The 19,868-nt window shown below is 44.8% G+C and overlaps 1 protein-coding gene across 4 annotated transcripts in view; it reads right to left on the bottom strand.

Moving 5' to 3' along the window:
* Nucleotides 1–447: 447 nt before the first annotated feature.
* SOCS7 (suppressor of cytokine signaling 7) overlaps nucleotides 448–19,868 on the bottom strand; it is a 33,800-nt gene continuing 14,379 nt past the window's right edge. For 3 of the 4 annotated variants that reach the window (XM_069543270.1, XM_069543269.1, XM_069543268.1), the window contains 4 exons: nucleotides 18,617–18,745; nucleotides 8,525–8,660; nucleotides 7,960–8,113; nucleotides 448–4,526 (listed from right to left, as the gene is read on the bottom strand). In XM_069543270.1, coding sequence (XP_069399371.1) covers nucleotides 7,990–8,113; nucleotides 8,525–8,660; nucleotides 18,617–18,745 — 389 coding nt within the window. In that variant the 3' untranslated portion in view covers nucleotides 448–4,526; nucleotides 7,960–7,989. Of the gene's footprint in view, nucleotides 4,527–6,590; nucleotides 8,114–8,524; nucleotides 8,661–18,616; nucleotides 18,746–19,868 lie in introns of those variants that run through there. The other variant, XM_069543271.1, reaches the window with a different exon arrangement.

Below are 19,868 nucleotides of genomic sequence, written 5' to 3'. Positions count from 1 at the left end.
CAGCATGCAGGACTGGCTTCCTGGGAGGGGGATCAGAGCGGGAAGGAATGGGAGAAGGGGCAGAGATGGGAAACAGGAATTCAGGGGCACCTACCAGGAAGGTCAAGAAGCATGAAAAAGACAAAGACAGTATGGAATCTGCATGTAAAGAAAGGTCTTTCCCTGGCAGATTATAGAGAATTGGTAATTTAAATACAGTTCCTTACTCTATTTTTCTAACTGCAGCATCTGAGTCCCCAGTGCCTCTGTCTCTATGCTCCAACTCTTAACCTCACACCTCCCAAGGCTTCACTCTTATCTTCTCAAGGCCTCCTGCCATTTTGTGCTGAGCATGAAGACTTCAATGTCAAAACAGGATAGGTCGCGGGGACTGGCAGATTTGACTTTGCCTTCTTGAGCTGTGTGGCCCAATAATCCTATAGCTATCATGGGGGGAGGGGGGCACGCTTTTTTTTTTTTCTTTTTTTTTTTTAATAAAAAAGGTTTTACTCCCCAGGAGCAAATAAATCATTTTGAACTACTGATAAACACTGCTGCAGTGAAAAGAAAGATGGCTCCATGTATGCAATAGCACAAATTCCGCGTAAGAACAGCTGTGTCGACAATTAGAGCTAAAAATCACTTCTCCACTTCCCCCTTTCCCATGAACCAAACCAAGAGGATTCCCATAGGGAAAATGTCTAACTCAAAAGCTCCTCCCTTAGGGACAGGGGCATGTCATTCTCTTAGAAGTGGACAACAAAAGCAGGTCTCCCCTCAGTGGAGATGCTCTCCACACCCCCATTAGTGGCAAGACTTCTGCAAATAAAGATAGATACACACACACACACACACACACACACACACACAGACTTTCAGACCTCCTTCCAGCAGCCACAGAGCTGTACACCCCAGTGCTGAGGCCTCTAACTTCAGGGCTCAACCCCTAGGGAGAGGTGGGAGGGCAGCTGGGAATCAACCTAGGGGGCAAGTTCCTCCAATCGCCATTTCCCTAGCAGGGTCAAGGGTTTCAAGCAGGCCATGTTCTTCTGGGTCGCAGGGTGAGGGCTTCAAGGCTGGCACCCAGCTTTGCTATAGTCTCTCCCCTTGGATCTGGGAACACCAAACCACCCTGCCTCTCGCCAGTTCTTGCTGGAAGTGTAGGGGCTCTGTGGCCATCCCCAAGTCACTCCCAACCTTAATAAGGGGCTTGTGGAATCAACCCCATGGACAAGCATGAAAGCAGAAGAAACTGGTGGCGGGCTCCCCACCACACCTCCGCCCTCACGAGGCTGGGAGCTACCGCCCAGGGCTGGCTTTCCAGGGTGTGTCAATAGGCACAGGCAGGCAACCAGGCCAAGGCCATTGCCAACTGTCCCCAAGACCTAGTTGTCACCTATTTATCTAGTCCCACACCAAAGACCCCATACCTCCTCACTCCTGTGTGACCACAGCGCACGAAATTCAAGTAATAGCAAGTTGTAGCAGTAACTGTCACTAGACCACAGTGGCCCACACCTGTCCTGAGGAAGGTTACAGTAGATCAGTCATAAACAAGCGCAGGTTAAACGGGCAGATCCGAGGTACTGGCATCACCTAGCCACAACCAATGACGGGTCCCTAGAAGTGAGAGCCTTTTCCAGTCTGTGACTTGAGAATACAACAACCAAACAGGAACGAGTTCCTTCTGCAGACTGCTTTTCAATTAGCACTACACAGAACTGGTAGAGGGCCGGGGGTACGGCCAGCGGGTGGAGGGGAGGTGCTGACGACAGCCAGCTGCTCCTGCTCCCTCTCCCTGTTGACTCTGACCGGGCTGGTGCCCTTCCTCCTCACCTCTGGATGGAGCCTGTCTCCTCTGGCACACTTCCGTTCTGTAGCCACTCTACTGAGGAAGAAGTAGGGTAGCGCCTGGGCTGTGACTCACGCACAGACAGATCATAGACACAGTCAACACCACCCTTCCCAGCAGGAGAAAGGATGGTGGTTGAGGGTGGGTCACGCCTCTTCAGCTGGTTTGGTTTTGTACCTGAGAGTACAGATTCTCCAGTGGAAACCGCTGGTACCACAAGGAGTCCAGGGCTCTGCCTCCCTCCCTGGGGCTATGCTGAGAGCAGTGAAGCCCCAGCCACGGGCAGGGGCAGGGGCCCCTGGCTGACTTCTGGCTCTGGGCTCTACCTTGCCATCATAACCCCTCAGCATTCACGTCTACCTGGTGACCAGGAAGTCTTGGTCTAGCCCACAGCACAGGAAAAGGACTCTTTGATGCCACTGCTCTACCTTGGGGCTGTGCATGGCTCAGTACACGCTGTGCAGATGCTTGCTTCTGTGCTCTTGTTCCTGCACTTCTCAGTGTCCTCCCCTCACCTAAAAACCAAAGTCTCACAGCCCCAGAGCTTTCCTAGACCATCTGGCCTAGCATGATCTTACCCACTCTGAATTTCTTTAGAGCCAGCCCTTGATTCTCCTTTGCTGCGCTGAGTCATTCTCCAAATGTGGCCGTCACCTAAAAGCTCCCTTAGGCCAGATAATACGTCTTCCACCTCTTGTGTTTTCCACAGTAGCTAGCCTAGGGCCAGGCAAATACACACTAAAATGTAATTTTTTAAAAAAAGATTTCAGGTAGCTGCAAAACAGCCACTTGAGGATCTCAGTAGATTCCAGTCAGTAGGCTTTTGGTGGGTGGCACTTTCTGCAAGATGGCAAGTTAATCTGCACATTCAAGAGGTTAAGACCCACTGGTTAAGCCAATTCCTGGGATCACTATCTTAACTGGTTGGTAACACTACCACGACAGCCAAAGAGAGAAGAGGTGCCACACAGCAGAGCAGAGATGGGCTGTGTTTATGCTACAAAACTCATTTTGTGCGTTACCTCTTGACAGCCAGGTAACAATGCAAGTTTCCACCCTATTCAGCTAAGAGGAGGAACGGTCATTCCACGCAGGACGTAAGGCAGAAGGTCAATGTTTCCAGGTGAGGCAGTCCTGTAAATTACCAAAACACTGGGGCCTCACCCTAAACCATCAGGAAACCACAAACCTGACATCATTTATCTCACTAGATGAGGCAGGTATAAACACAGGGGAACCAAAAGAGGCAGTCTACTGGAACACTTACTGCAAAAGAGTAATAAAGATCAAACAGCTCAATTTTCACATCTTAATAACAAACCTCTCCCCAGAGTAACTCTACAGAAAAGCAAACTCATACTGGTATGTGATTTGACAATGGCCCAGTTCGGAAAAGCACTGCCATTTTTTCTCCCTCTTCCTCTACTTCCATCTGGAAAAGAGGCAACTCTCCAATCAGCATCTGACAGACTTCCCAATGAAAGGAGGGCAAAACAAGATCTAACTCAGGAAAATGTCTGAGTTGCTAGAAAGAACTCAGGAAAATAAAGAAGCCTTTGCTACCTCCCGTTTCAGACCAACGTAAGAAGATGAGCTGTAATGCTCTCTTCCCTCTCACTAACCTCAAACATCCCATTAAAGCTGAGCCATGAGGGAGCTTTCTCTAGGAAGAGCACAATAGCTCCCTTTCTCACCTTCCTCCACATTCCCTCTTACTAGCTGACAGACATATGGAGGTAAGGAACACTGACTCCTAAGTCATGGGTACCGTTTGCCATTAAGAATCTGGAAGCACGCTCCATTAACGGCAGCAGCCCGCAACTGGAGCTCTGAACTGCTCAGGTGATGGAAATACTACCACCTTGACAGCTGGTAGAAGCAATAGGAATGATGTTACCATGACCAGAGTGAAATGAAGTTATCTCGAGGGAAGGGGCTGAGGGGAGAGGAACAGGGCTAACGTGAAGTCATAGAATTCAGTAGAACAGAATGAATACAGCTTCTATGCGAGGTGATTCTGAAATTAGGTTCCTAAACCTTAGAAGGAAGGTATATGAGGAATCACTACTTCCCCAGTGGGGCCATGTGCCAGGTTTTGTCCAGCATCTTCTATTTGAGACGCTCCACTTTCCTTTCTTTCCTGCTCCTGCTAAAGCTACCCATGCTTACAGAGAAGCAGGTTCTCCTCAATCAGAAACTCCCAACTTGATCTGCACTCTGACTCCTTCTTTCCCCTTCTTCAAGGTCAATGTGAAGGCTGGAATTCTGCCGTTGGCACCAGCTGAATGACCATCACTGGCAACCCGCTCTCCTCTCCTTCCCTCCCCCAGACCTGCTCACCCTTCGGCACCACTTCCAATCCAATGGGCACAAACCCCAGCTGCCTTTAGGGTGAATCTTCTGTACTGAGAAATGCAAATATACAAAACAAAACTTCTGAAAAAGGAACAGTGTTGAGACATCTTCCGGTTTTCCGGGGAGTTCATCCAGCTCCAGGAGCACAGGGCTGGATGTGACACGGTGAAGCCCTGCTCAGAGTTCGCTGGTGTGCTTCATCCAAGCCCCAGGGTGGTGAGGGGAACCAGTCTCTTGCACAGAGGATCCCAATCCTTCCTACTCCCTCCTGTTTTCCTCACTCTCCTTTTCATGGTAGCTTCATTTGGTTCTTTGAAACTGGAGCTTGGCAACCAAATGCCTAGGTTAAAAAAGGGGAAAATGAGAGTGGCTCAATACAGTGGAATCAAAACGGAGTCAAAGGACAGCCTCTGGAGGTAGAGAAGTACAGCTCAAAGGGAGAATGGAGCCTGGAAAGCCAAGCGCTTCCACAAACACTGCAGGTTGCTGGGGATGTAGTGTGGCCTTTGTCATGGAGACTTGAGCAGCCTACAGCCTGGTCACCAAAAGGTCCTAAAGTGACAAAGAAAGATGCCCCTCACACCGCTTCCCTTCTCTCTTTCCCTTTCCCCTTTATTTTCCATTCACTTTCCCCTCTTCTTCTCCCCTAAGGCCCACCTGCTCTAGGGACCGAAAAAGGAACTGAGTCCCTGGAGGAATCCCTGGCGAGTCAGGCCAGAGACAGTTGCAAGCCTGCAGCTTCTGGCCAGTGAAGAGGGCTGACATATCATCACAAAGGCCAGTGCGGCGTCAACCTTCTGATTCAAGAAGGGCACTGTGCCAGCTGTCACTCTGTCCCAAAACTGCAAGCGCCCTGGCAAGAAATTCTCCAGGAAAACAGCATGCACAGACCAAGTAGCCACTAAGAACTCTGAAATTAAAACAAGTCTGACCAACGAGAAATCATAATGGCCAAATTTCATATCTTAAAAGGCCTTTCCCTTGGGAAGTGTTCCCAAGAGAACTTCCCTGTTTTTTCAAGGGGTCCTCAGAGCAAGAACAGCAGGGTGCTTATTCTCTGCTATAAGCAACAATCCCAGCGTCACAGCAAAAAAGAGACCCCGGGAGTTCGGTGCAATCCTCTACTAACACATGACTGCCCCTCCACGCTCATGACCAATGGCCAGCCCCAGCCTATGCCTGATCATATCAGGGCTTTTGTACTTAGAGGATCTCTTGCCTAGAATGCCTGCTCCCAGGTCCTCTCACAGTTAACTCCTTGATACTCAAATCTCAGCTAAAATGTCACCTCCTCACAAGAGCCTTCCCTGATCATTCAGACTTAAGTATGAATGACATGTTACCACTAACCACTGAACTTCACCCAATTTAATTTCCCTCACAACATGTACAGTCTACTGAAACTAGCCTATTCACTTACTCACTGTTGCTATCTCTTCCTAAGAACTGCAGCTCTGTGAGAACAGGGCCTTTGACTATCTTGTTCAGCACTCTCTTCCCAATTCATACTGGCTACTTAATATATAGAGGTCTGCTGAATCAACAAATGGGGAACTCACTAACTCCTGCGGAAAACCATTCCATACTTGGATCTGTTCAAAAGGTTCTTCTAAAGATAAACTGAGGACTTCCCCGACAGTCCAGTGATTAAGAATCCGAGCTTCTGCTGCTTGGGGCACAGGTTCAGTCCCTGGTCAGGAAAGTTCCATATGCTGCGCAGTGCGACCAAAAACAAAATAAAGCAGAAATAAAACTGGAGACTGAACTCTGTTTATAACTTACTCTGTGTTCCTGCCCTGCCCCCTGGAACCACACAGAATAAGTTTGATCACTCTTAGGAAAATCTATCAAACACTTCTTTTGGCCTCCAAGCCCCTCTCACCCTAAAACTTCTCTGGTCGGTGATAATCATTTATCCCCTGCATTATGAAGTGTGGACAGTCCACACCACCCCTAACCTTTCTCTGAATATGCACGTGCTCGTGTAGGCCCCTCCTAAAGCACAGCACCTACAGAAGCAATGCTCTAATTGAACGGTCCCAATTATTCTTCAACAGTGCAGATGAGTAGGTGGGTCCCCCTAGTTCCCTACCCTAATCACTGCAAAGCCACCAAACAGAGAAACCCTCCTAGACAACAGAGCCCTTAAATGTTTTAGGAGACACTTCTGAGCGCACACAACTTGCCAATACAGGCACACCTCATTTAACTTGTTTCGTTGCGCTTTTACAAGTTGAAGGTTTGTGGCAACTCCACATTGTCAGATGACGGTTAGCATTTTTTAGCAATAAAATATTTTTAAATTAAGGTATGTAGATTTTTTAGATATGATGTTAGTGCACACTTAACAGACCACAGTATAGTGTAGATAAAACTCTTTATATGCGTTGGGAAACCAAAAGAATCATGTGACTTGCTTTATTGTGATATTTGCTTTTTTCCAGTGGTCTGGAACAGAACCCATGATACATCTCCCAGGTATGCCTCTAACTGAAGATTTGACACAGAAACTGCACATCCGGCCCAGGATCCTTTAAGTTAAAAGTTAACTGCCTCCCGGAGTTACCATTTCTTGATCTCTCTTCATTACTCTTCCCCTGGCTAGTCCTGGCTCACATGCTCTCCCCTCAAGAGCACAGGATCAGAGACATCCAGAGCCAAGAGGAGACACACAGCTGGGGTCATCTGAGCCATGGCCCAAAAACACCCATGGAACAAAAACACCAGTTGTCACTCTCTCCCATTATGAAGAGAGCTGAGAGGGTGGGAAGAGTTAAAGCCCCCTTTCCACTCTAAAGCTGTCACACCTATGGGTTTTTCCCCTTTGTTTTGTATGGGGGATGGGATTAGAAACAGATGAGGTTAGAAGAATTCAGTCCTTAGAAAGGACACTCCCCACTGAGAGGGGTGAGGGTAGTCTTTGACCCCAGCAGTAGATCTCTACAACGTGAGCTCTTACACATAACCCTTACTACCAAAGTCACCACTTTCTGGCTATTCTGTTCCCTACTTACCTCTACTTTCAATATTCACATAAATGTAACTTAAGAAGACTTTTTTTTTTGGCTGAGCCCCGAGGCATGTGGGGATCTTAGTTTCCCAACCAGGGATCGAACCGGAGCCCTCAGCACTGGAAGCACAGAGCTCTAACCACTGGACCACTAGGGAATCCCCAAGACTAATTAGAATCTATCTGTACAAACCAGTATTCCAAGGTATTTTATGGGAAAACAAATAAATAAAACTCAGTATAGCAATGGGATACACTCTTATATAAATGAATTCCTTAGTTAATTCATTTATTCTTTTTACCAATTTACTTTTCAGTGGCCCAGATGGAGTTTTAAACAGAAGAGCAAGCCGTTTTTCCCTCATCCCCACATTCCCAGCCAGGGGACAGGGGAACTCTCACTGAAGTGCATGCTTATTGCAATTAAGGGCATTTTGTGTTCCCTTTGATGACGTTTCCTTCCCCTTTGGTTTCCTGCTTTACATGTCATTTGTGCAACAGCTGCACTTCTATGTCCTCCTCTTTATATATAGCCAGTGATTAGCACGCACATTGCTTTGCAGATACTCAAGCCTCTCGTCTATTTGTTCTTCTCCCCTCTGGGGTATGTGCCCCCCGGGACTCCGTAATCAGATGTGGCAACACTCTGGACGGATGCCTGGATTGGGGTATGTGCATGGGGCAGGAGGAAGGGGGCAAGGCCCAGTGCAGGATAACTGCCCAGGAAGAGACCAGGCCGGACAGTGAGGCAGAGTATGCATACCCTCGGTGGTGACCAGCAGGGGGCCCCTCGCTACGTGGAAGGTTCCAACACCTCTTGCTTCTGTTTGGAAATGAGCTGCGCTTCCTTTAGAGACAGGTATACCTCTTCCTGAGGATCATAGTAGTAGAACTTTCGGATATAAGAGATCAGAGGCCTACGAATAATACAAGAGGGGTACACACAAGTGTTATACAGAACTTAAAAAAGAAAGATCACCTTTATTCAACCCTCCCTTCTTTTCATTCCCTATATGGTTGAGACAACACCAAAGAGTCTGCCAACTTGAGAAAATTTCCACTTTCTCACTCATTATAGTTCTGTCTCCCTCCCTCTTACCATCTCCACTCTACGCTTCACAGAGTCTGCAGAGGGAAAGTGACACACGTACACACCTTCCTCCTTCTTGGCTGTATTGTGACATTTCTAAGTAAGTGCTAAGACACAGGAGAAGTGAAAAATGATGCCTGTGAATTGCCAGGCTCTGCCTGTACACTCCACTTGCAGGCCTCGCTGACACTGTGAGTAACCCTCCATCCCCGCTCCGGCTCTAAAGACCCCGTCATACTTAGGCAGTGGGAGATCCGGGATGTGATCGATCCGGACGAGCTGTCGGATTCGGAATCGGCAGAGGTGCTGGAGGGATTTGACGTTGCTGAAGCGGGACACTGGATAGAGCAGCTGGACTGGGGTTGGCGGCAGTCCTTCAAGAACAAACCGAGAGAAATATTCAGATGAGACAAGGCAGCTAACTGTATCTAATCTTCCTTATGAAGAGAGTCCAGGGAAGGGAAATGGTGCTTCTTTACAGTTCACATAGGTCTTCAGTGCAAAAGTGCCCTTCCACAAAACTTGGTTTCCATAGTACTGCTACCATATTTCATACTCAGGGGAGCCCACCCTCTGTCAGGGGGCTTCCCCAGCCTGACTTCTAACAACTGAGAGTCTTGCTCTTCAAACAGCTCAGTGAAAAATGCCGAGCTAGAGACTTTGCTTGGAGCCAAGTGGCCAATCTCAGGCCCAAGGACAACAGTCAAAGGCATCCTTGTTGGGAATGGGCGACAGTTGTTTAGCATCTAGAGTATCTTGAAGGTGAGGACTCAAAAAGGCTGTTAAGAGGGGTCCCCACCAAATTCCAACTGAGAGACAGTAAGCAGAAGGCAGCAGCTAGGATCAAATTTTACAGGCCGGTCACACGGTCGCTTACTTCAAGCTAGGACAGTCAGGTTTAGCTACCTTTTACTCCTCCACCCCCACCAACCACCCTTCTTACTTCTGAAAATTTAGGTTGGGTACAGGAACAGAAAAAAAGATGATGATACTTTTTCTTTAGATAAACAGCTTCCAAATAATATTCATATTGGTTAATTATTTTTTTTAAAGGTTCACTTTAATTGTGTGTGCTCAGTTGTGTCCAACTCCTTGCAACCCCTTGGACTGTACCCCACCAGGCTCCTCTGTCCATGGAATTTTCCAGGCAACAATACTAGAGTGGGTTGACCATTTCCTTCTCCAACAGATCTTCCCAACCCAGGGATCAAACCAGCATCTCTTGTGTCTCCTGCTTGGCAGGTGGATTCTTTACCACTGCGCCACCTGGGAAGCCCAGGATAATACTTTTAAAAGCAATTACAGTAGCTTGGGCAAGCTGGAAGTGGTACTGTTCTGTGTACAAGTGCCTGCTGACTAAAGCCAGTCAGGCCCAATGGAAGCCCCACACTCATGTTCCATCACAGTTATCAGCAGGCTCCATGCTGGGAAATTCCAACCCCCAGGGGTCAATGCCACAGAATGGAGACACCCACAACGGCAGGGACACTGAAACACTTCAAGTGCATAAAGAATACTCTTGTTTCAATAAACAAAGGACTATGGAAGGTAAACAAGCAAACTGCTCTCACAAAGAATCTGAGTTGCAAAACCTTTGAAAGAATTCTTTTCTCAACCATTGTTGAATCAAATGAAACTCCGTAGACACAACTTGTTGGAAAATAAAATATCTATTTTTGGAGTTTAATTTCAAACAGTTTTAAAATGATGTTTGAAGCCATGAAAAGAAAAAATTAAAGCTTACAGATTGTCTCCCAAAATCTTTTCATGGTTGTTAATAACAGACTTTCTAAAAAAAATTGAAATACATTTCATGCTATATAAGTAAGCTTATCTTAAAATTATTTAGCTCAGTCTTCAAAGCTGTGCTCCCAAATAGATACCACTATTACCCACCACTGCACAATGAAGAAACTGAGGCCTACTGAGCTTAGAGAATTTGCTCACAGCACAGAACCAACAGAGCTGGCCTTCCCTGAGCACTTGCTCTGTCTGAGGAAGAGTTTAGCCCAGGGAACCTCAAAGGAGGGCTCTCCAGGAGTTTCCCGGAGCACCTGCCCATGTGGCTGTCCTAACGGGGGTGCTGTCAGATAGTCACAGCTTCCTGATTCAGGGCCAGTCTCTCTTGGTCCTTGACTTCTCACCCCTATCCCTTCAAATCCAGCACTTACATTTTTAAAGCACTGTAACCCTCATCCTCAGGGGCTGGTTCCCCTGGGGGTCGAAACCAGGGCTTTCTGCATGTAAAGCTGACCTGCTGACCACTACACGATGGAAACACAAGCTCAGATCATGAGCTCCTTATTTCAAAATTCAGGCTTAAATCGAAGAATGTAGGGAAAATCACTAGGCCACTCAGGTATGATCTAAATCAAATCCCTTTTAATTATATGGTGGAGATGACGAATAGATTCAAGGAATTAGATCTGGCAGAGTGCCTGAAGCACTATAGAAGGAAGTTCGTAACTCGGTATAGAACGCAGTGGCCAAAACCATCCCAAAGAAAAAGAAACGCAACAAGGCAAAGTGGTTGTCTGAGGAGGCTTTACAAATAGCTGAGGAAAGGAAAAAAGCAAAAGACAAGGGAGCAAGGGAAAGATATACCCAGCTGAATGCAGAGTTCCAGAGAATAGCAAGGAGAAGTAAGAAGCCTTTCTTAAATGAACAAGCAAAGAAACAGGAAAACAACAGAATGAGAAAGACTAGAGATCTCTCCAAAAAAATTGGAGATATCAAGGGAACATTTCACGTAAGGATGAGGATGATAAAGGACAGGAACAGTAAGGACCTAACAGAAGCAGAAAACATTAAAAAGAGGTGGCAAGAATACACAGAAGAACTATATAAAAAAGATCTTAATGATTCAGATAACCACAATAGTGTGGTCACTCCACCTACAGCCAGACATCCTGGAGTGAAGTCAAGCGGGCTTTAGGAAGTGTTATTATGAACGAAGATAGTGGAGGTGATGGAATTCCAGCTGAGCTATTTAAAATCCTAAAAGATGATGCTCTTCAAGTGCTGCCCTCAGTATGCCAGCAACTACAGAAAACTCAGCAGTGGCCACAGGACTGGAAAAGGTCAGTTTTCATTCCAATCTCAAAGAAGCGCAATGCCAAAGAATGTTCAAACTACCGAACAACAGTGTTCATTTCATATGCTAGCACAGCTATGGCTCAAAATCCTTCAAGCTATGCCTCAGCAGTATGTGAACCAAGAATTTCCTGATGTACAAGCTGGGTTTACAAAAAGGCAGAGGAACCAGAGATCAAACTGTCATCATTTGTTAGATCATGGAGAAAGCAAGAGAATTCCAGAAAATCATGTAGTTCTGCTTCACTGACTATGCTAACACATTGACTGTGTGTGTCACAACAAACTATGGCAAATTCTTACAGATGGGAATACCAGACCACTTTATCTGTCTCCTAAGAAACCTGTATGCAGGTCAAGAAGCAACAGGTAGGACCGGACGAGGAACAACTGACTGGTTCAAAATTGGGAAAGGAGTATGACAAGAGTGTATACTATCACCTGCTTATTTAACTTCTACGCAGAGTACATCATGTGAAATGCCGGGCTGGATGAATCACAAGCTGGAATCAAGATTCCAGGAGAAATATCAAAAACTTCAGATATGCAGATGATACCACTCTAATGGTAGAAAGTAAAGAAGAACTGAAGAGCCTCTTCTACTGCTACTGCTAAGTCGCTTCAGTCGTGTCTGACTCTGTGTGACCCCATAGACGGCAGCACACCAGGCTCCCTTCGTCCCTGGGATTCTCCAGGAAAGAACACTGGAGTGGGTTGCCATTTCCTTCTCCAGTGCATGAAACTGAAAAGTGAAAGTGAAGTTACTCAGTCATGTCTGACTCTTTGCGACCCCATGGACTACAGCCTACCAGGCTCCTCTGTCCATGAGATTTTCCAGGCAAGAGTACTGGAGGGGGGTGCCATCGCCTTCTCCGAAAGACCCTCTTGATGAGGGTCAAAAAAGGAGAGTGAAAAAGCTGGCTTAAAACTCAGCGTAAGAACAACTAGGTTCAGGGTATCCAGTCCCATCACTTCATGACAAATAAAAGGAGAAAAAGGGAAAGCAGCGACAGATTTTATTTTCCTGGGCTCCAAAATCACTGTGGATGGTGACTGCAGCCATGAAATTAAAAGACATTTGCTCTTTGGTAGAAAAGCTATAACAAATCTAGACAGTGTTTTCAAAAGCAGAGACATCACTTTAACAACAAAGGTCCATATATATTCAAAGCTATGGTTTTTCCAGTAGTCACGTATGAATGTGAGAGTTGGACCATAAAGAAGGCTGAGTGCTGAAGAATTGATGCTTTCAATTTGTGGTGCTGGAGAAGACTCTTGAGAGTCCCTTAGATATCAAGGAGATCAAACCAGTCAATCCTAAAGGAAATCAACCCTGAATATTCATTGGAAGGACTCATGCTGAAGGTGAAGCTCCAATACTCTGGCCACCTGATGCGAACAGATGACTCAGTGGAAAAGACCCTGATGCTGGGAAAGATTGAAGGCAGGAGAAGGGGACGACAAAGGATGAGTTGGTTATATCGTATCAGCAATTCAATGGACGTGAATTTGAGCAAATGATAGGAGATTAGTGGAGGACAGAGAAGCCTGGTGTGCTGTAGTTCATGGGGTCCCAAAGAGTTGGACACGACTTAGCAACCGAACAACAAAAGCCCTCATCCACCCACACACACCACTGGTTGGCCCTCTCCTCATACACCATTAAAAAAAATTCACACATGCATTTCTCTCTTGCATATATTTAAACTCAAGTGGTTTTAAAATGATTCTAGGTTCAAATGCCTCTTTGAATTTTACCTTTTCACTCATATGCTTTAAATATAGTCTTTAGTAAATTAGACTATGATGAACAGAAAGCTTTTGGAAGGTTGGTTGTAATATTGCTAAACTCAACATGACGTTTCAGAGACAAAAGTAATTTATGTACCTAATTATTTATTCCCAAAGACAGTACTATAGGATTTGCACTTAAAGAGGTCAGGATAATAGTAGCATACAATTATTTGACTGTTTTCTTTTAATGACCATATATACTTGCCTATTTAATTGTGTTATTTTTAGACTTAGGTTCACAAACAGCAATTTGAAACCTGTTAATTCTCTGATATTCAAGTGCCAACTTGACTGTTTACTGTTTGCCCCCAAACACAGCAAACAATTGGAGCTCTGATATCCAAAGCATGTTCACAGAAGAGGTCAGAAATGGAGATAAGTCCAACATAAGACACCAATGCAGCTGAAAGGGAAAGGCAAGAAACAACAGTGGTCATTAAGAACTTTCCTCTCCTCATGCCAGGGTAGCGTGCACAAATCCCATTTTCAGCCACTTTGCTCTTTTCTCTTTCCCCTAAAAGGACCAGGGTTAGGCATGAGGGCTTCCCAGGTAGCTCAAGTTGTAAAGAAACCAGCTGCCAATGCGGGAGACATAAGAGACATGGGTTCGATCCCTGGGTTGGGAAGATCCTCTGGAGAAGGGCATGGCAACTCAGTCCAGTATTCTTGCCTGAAGAACCCCACTGACAGAGGAGCCTCATGGGCTACAGTTCATGGGGCTGCAGAGTCAGACACAACTAACGCAAGTTAGCACCCATGCACACAGGCATGATGAATCTCTTTCAGAAAAAAAGTAAAAAGAATGTTTTTCAGGTCTTGAGCACCCAAACACCCAGGTCTCTCCCACAACAAACTATTCCCTGAAGACCAGAAATATCCAACCCCAAATGTCTGTTAACAGGACTGAATCGAGAAATCTGAGATACAAGGAAAACATATCACTGAACAATTAATTACAGTCTTAATGACGGTGCAAAAGAGGAAGCAATTGATTTCCTTAGAGTGTCTGACTCAAAGTGTGATTAAAAAAACAAAAAAATATTTTCTTTTTAGGCATTTCAGAGATGATGGAGATTCTTCCAACTAAGAAGAACACATTCAAGTTGAGTTCTAGCTCTCCCAGCATCAGAAGTTTTGTGCTAATCCAATCACATTCTCTTCTGGAGACTGCTGCTTGGTGTTAGGTGTTTAGCTTACAACTGTGAATCGGACCAGACTGAGATAAATCAGCAACTTCAGATTTATCATGACCATGTTCCAACACTGTCATGAGAAGAGATAAGGGGCAAACCAAGCTCAGAGGCCATCCTTTTCACCAATGACCCCTCCCTCAATTGCTAGTTATTCTACTGATTAAATTCTTTCTGCTCCTCACTTGGTGCCATCTAAAACTTTCATTAGGCCTGGCTTTATAATCCCTATAATCCCTGGCCTCCTTTTACACCAGGCTGGATATGCTGCTAGTACATTCAGCTCTAGATCTGGGCCAGAAAAACCTGACTCTGCATCTTGACTGTAATTCACTGTGCATCGGTTTCGTAATCTGTATTTTTAAAAAGATAAAAAGGAGGGAGGGACTGTAACATTCCCTCAAGGGATCTCATAAGGGTTAAATGAAACAATACGAGGCCCTTGTAGGCAGTTATCAGCATCCCAAAGTCTAAACAAAGGGCTCCTTTTACCATCCCCTGAGTTATAATCCCTGGTATAAACTGACAGAGCTCAACCTAAATCTAATGACCACCACCTCCTCATGGGAATCCTCTCCCCTAATAAAGTCAGCCTCACAGAATGCTGAGAACGCTGATAAGCAAAGGGAGGCAGCACACAGTGGTAAGGAGAACAATGACCTCGCCTTCTTGTCCCAATCTTTCAAAGAGAAGTCACTTATGGTCGAGGGGCAAATACTAATTTGCTTTCCCTTCTCAACTTGACTACAATTTTAAGTGCAAATAGATATCCTACTTGTATCCTAGAAAGACACTCTCCACTCACCACTGTGTTTATCCACAGATAAACACAATTCTGACTTCTTTACATCCTCCCCATAAATGCCAGGAAACTCAATCTGCAACTTGCTTCCTGCTGTTTTTTTTCCCCATAGCAGAGGGTGGGAAGTAAAGCACAGGAGTTGGAGTCAGTTGGGCCTTGGTTTGAATCCTGGCTTCAGCACTGATTAGCTGAGTAACCTTTAGAGTAAGTGGCTTCACTTTTGAGACACCCTTAGTTTCTTCATTGACAAAATTTAAAAAAAGAACTTTTTTTTCCAAGAGACCAATCTATTAGCTAACTTTGAGGCTGTTGCAAGAAATTAAGAGATATTTAAATAAAGATCCTGACAAAATACCTGGCACATGGTAAGTAGGCACATAACAAATAGCAGCAATCACTGCAGGTACTAACCTTCAGCAACGTTAAAAATCTTACTTAAAATTTTTTCTGCAGACAAGGCACATTTGTAGAATGAAATGAGCTACACCTGAGGAGTCCAAGATTCCATGAAGTCTCTCAGTACTCTACAAGTGATACATGCTCCCGACTCCAGAATCCTCTGAGAGGATCCACCCACAAGCAGAGATGACTACCCACCCTGTCCCTGTCAATCACCACCAGGCTTTATATGGACTTTACCATGGGCTCTCGCCTTCTCTTCCTACCTGTCCCCTTTCTGAAGCCAAGAGCTCTCTGAGGGTAGTGTACGTGCTCAGTCGCATAAGACTCTTGCGACTCCATGGGCTGTAGCCCGCCAGGCTCCTCTGTCCATGGGATTTTCCCAGCAACAATACTAGAGTGGGTTGCCATTTCCTCTTCCAGGGGATCTTCCCAACCCAGGAATCAAACCTGTGTCTCCTACATTGGCAGGGGGATTCTTTACCACTGAGCCACCTGAGAATCCCTCTCTGAGGTACAGAAGTAGCTTATTTTTGATACTGAGTTTATTTGATACTGTTTGTTTATTAAATAAACACCCCCCAAAGCCACAAACTCTAAAAATGGCTAGGCAGAATCAGTTCCTATAAGAAAGGATTCTAACTTTTTCCATTTAACCAAGTCAACTGCATGAGACCCAACTGTGTCGACAGCACTGAGGCAAGTAGTTAATGAAGTGAGAATTAATACAGTTCACACCCTGTCATGCTTTATTTAAATCACCAAGATTATAAAACACATTCCTGTAACCTGGCTCAACTGATGTTCCTCATATCATCAGATGTTGCTGATGTTCTGCCGGAGGCTTCCCTATAACTTCTTTTTAGAGCAATTTCTTGACACCCAGTTTAAGAATCTTAATTTGATTCAGTGGGAAAGCATGATGTTCTCATTTTAAGTTCTGTTTCTATCTTACAAATTCCTCATTTTACTTTTTTCCAACATTATAAAAGCAGATTCCTCCAAACCATCCCTTCGCCCCAGCCTTCAACAGAGATGATATAGATACCCCCTATTTAGTGGGCAGGATAGGTACTGCCAGTGCTCCCAAACCAAGACTAGTCTCTGAATTCAATACTGGCAGGGATACAGGACACAACAAAGTACTCTCTGACAGAAATTTTAGTACAAATAGTGCTATTAAATTCAGCCTCCTTGACACTCCCATTTCTAGTGAAGACTCTTTTACTTTCCCAGTTTCCCATGAAAATGACCCGAGAGCCCTCTGTTTCACTTGTAAACATGAGATGCCTGGATCAGGGACAAGGAAAGACCTCTGAAAGTTAAACGTGAATACATGACACCGAGACATCAGAAGCAGGATCAGTTTTCTCATTCATGTGATCAGAGAAGCAAAGATTCCTTCTCAATATGTGTGTTAGTCAGCTGTGTCCAACTCTTTGCAACCCCGTAGACTATAGCCCACCAGGCTCTTGGGGGATTAACATATAAGGACAGGACATTACCCACTAGGCTCGAGGAAGAGTGGAGGCTAAAAGAGCCAGGAAAAAAAGCTTTAAGTCTTTCTGGCTTGGGGGTTTTTTAGGTGAGTGGGTGCACTCATCTCACATGCTAGAGTAAAGTAATGCTCAAAATTCTCCAAGCCAGGCTTCAGCAATACGTGAACCGTGAACTCCCTGACGTTCAAGCTGGTTTTAGAAAAGGCAGAGGAACCAGAGATCAAATTGCCGACATCCGCTGGATCATGGAAAAGGCAAGAGAGTTCCAGAAAAACGTCTATTTCTGCTTTATTGACTATGCCAAAGCCTCTGACTGTGTGGATCACAATAAACTGCGGAAAATTCTGAAAGAGATGGGAATACCAGACCACCTGACCTGCCTCTTGAGAAATCTGTATGCAGGTCAGGAAGCGACAGTTAGAACTGGATATGGAACAACAGACTGGTTCCAAATAGGAAAAGGAGTACGTCAAGGCTGTATATTGTCATCCTACTTATTTAACTTCTATGCAGAGTACATCATGAGAAACGCTGGGCTGGAAGAAACACAAGCTGGAATCAAGACTGCAGGGAGAAATATCAATCACCTCAGATATGCAGATAACACCACCCTTATGGCAGAAAGTGAAGAGGAGCTAAAAAGCCTCTTGATGAAAGTGAAAGAGGAAAGCGAAAAAGTTGGCCTAAAGCTCAACATTCAGAAAACGAAGATCATGACATCCGGTCCCATCATTTCATGGGAAATAGATGGGGAAAGAGTGGAAACAGTGTCAGACTTTATTTTTTGGGGCTCCAGAATCACTGCAGATGGTGACTGCAGCCATGAAATTAAAAGACGCTTACTCCTTGGAAGAAAAGTGATGACCAACCTAGATTGCATATTCAAAAGCAGAGACATTACTTTGCCGACTAAGGTCCGTCTAGTCAAGGCTATGGTTTTTCCTGTGGTCATGTATGGATGTGAGAGTTGGACTGTGAAGAAGGCTGAGCGCCGAAGAATTGATGCTTTTGAACTGTGGTGTTGGAGAAGACTCTTGAGAGTCCCTTGGACTGCAAGGAGATCCAACCAGTCCATTCTGAAGGAGATCAACCCTGGGATTTCTTTGGAAGGAATGATGCTAAAGCTGAAACTCCAGTACTTTGGCCACCTCATGAGAAGAGTTGACTCATTGGAAAAAACTCTGATGCTGGGAGGGATTGGGGGCAGGAGGAGAAGGGGACGACCAAGGATGAGATGGCTGGATGGCATCATGGACTCGATGGACGTGAGTCTGAGTGAACTCCAGGAGATGGTGATGAACAGGGAAGCCTGGCGTGCTGCGATTCATGGGATCTCAAAGAGTTGGACACGACTGAGTGACTGAGCAACTGAACTGAACTGGGTGCAGGAGTGGAGGTAGAGATCTTGCACGATCATACTCAAGTAAGTTAAATAATTAATATAAAGCTTTGAATAACTGTGAGAGAAGAGGGAGGGGAGGGGTGGGGAGTGGATATTATGCTTGATCATACCCAAGTAAGTTAAATAAATAAATAATTAACGATAGCCTTACCTGGAACCCTGGATCTCAAGAAATAGAGAAACTTCCCATTCTTGGAGTGCATGATGGCCCTCTTAATGAACTCCACCACTGACTGGCAGCGATCCTCAAACTTGGGATGGCACCACAGGCTGAAGGTTCCTGCCACGGAAAGTTAAGGAGAGGTAAAAATGGAAACCTTGCTTTAGGGAGACATGAGAAGCTGGCTCAAGCATTTTAACGATTTTCCCTCCTGGAAAGGTAGCTTGTGGTCAAGCTGAGTCAGAGGTCCCTGTTCCTGCTTGTTCTACAACTAATGGAAAGAAAGATGTTGATATTAATAATATATAAATTAGGTCTTACAATGTTTCTGTTAAACAATAATAAATTTGAGTCAGAAAAAAGATATAAAAAGATTTTGTTGAGTATGAACATTAATCTTTAAACCACAGACCATAAAGAAAAGGCAGCTATGCTAAAGTGAGTTTAAATGACATTCCCTCAAGAAGATTTAAATCTTCAAGTATGCAGAGAATAGGAAAGACAGGAACAGCGGTTTTGTGGATCTCACTCATTCATGTATGTGTTAAGCACACAAATCAAATTCTAAGTCTTTTCCTTCTGTAACTTCTAAAATCCCACACCCCAACATGTTACAAAGATCCCACCCCAAACTTTAGAATCCCAAAGGCAAAAAGCAATCTGAACTCCCATAACTTAAAAAAAAAACAACTTCAACAACTAAAGCACTAAACCCAAGAGTCACAAAAGGGAACTAATCACTCAGGAGAACTGCAGATTTGAGAACCTTGGCTACTCTTTCGGGATCACTTACAGAGATGGAGACAAATATTGCATTGCAAACTGGCAACTGAAAGGCCCAGGGCTTCTATTAAAAATTCCATTTATTCAAGGAAGAAAAGTTCCTTTGAACAAAAAGTAATTGGAGAACCATTTGAAAATCCTCTCGAATAGGCATCTCGCCTATCTGGAACCTAGAGGTCAAGCATTTATTCATTTCCATGGCCTAGTCATTTATAATTTCAATAGGTTTATAAAAGCACTTCACTCTGAAATGCTATTTAATGCATTTTATTTTATTTATTTGACTTTTGCTTTTAGGAGCAGCAAGAAAACAAGTAGCAGTCTACCCCACAGTCTCTAACTAATTCTCTCAAGTCTTTGGACCAGAGTTCCTTTCTCTTCATGCATCTTGAAAGCAGAGGTGGGGGAAGAGGAAATCATGGACAAAGCTATGCTGACCTAAACAGCTACTTCCTACCTA

The sequence above is a fragment of the Ovis canadensis genome, chromosome 11 (genome assembly GCF_042477335.2).
Source record: "Ovis canadensis isolate MfBH-ARS-UI-01 breed Bighorn chromosome 11, ARS-UI_OviCan_v2, whole genome shotgun sequence".
Lineage (NCBI taxonomy): Eukaryota > Metazoa > Chordata > Mammalia > Artiodactyla > Bovidae > Ovis > Ovis canadensis.
Note: the sequence above shows the minus strand (reverse complement) of the source record. Positions and strands in the feature narration are given on the sequence as shown.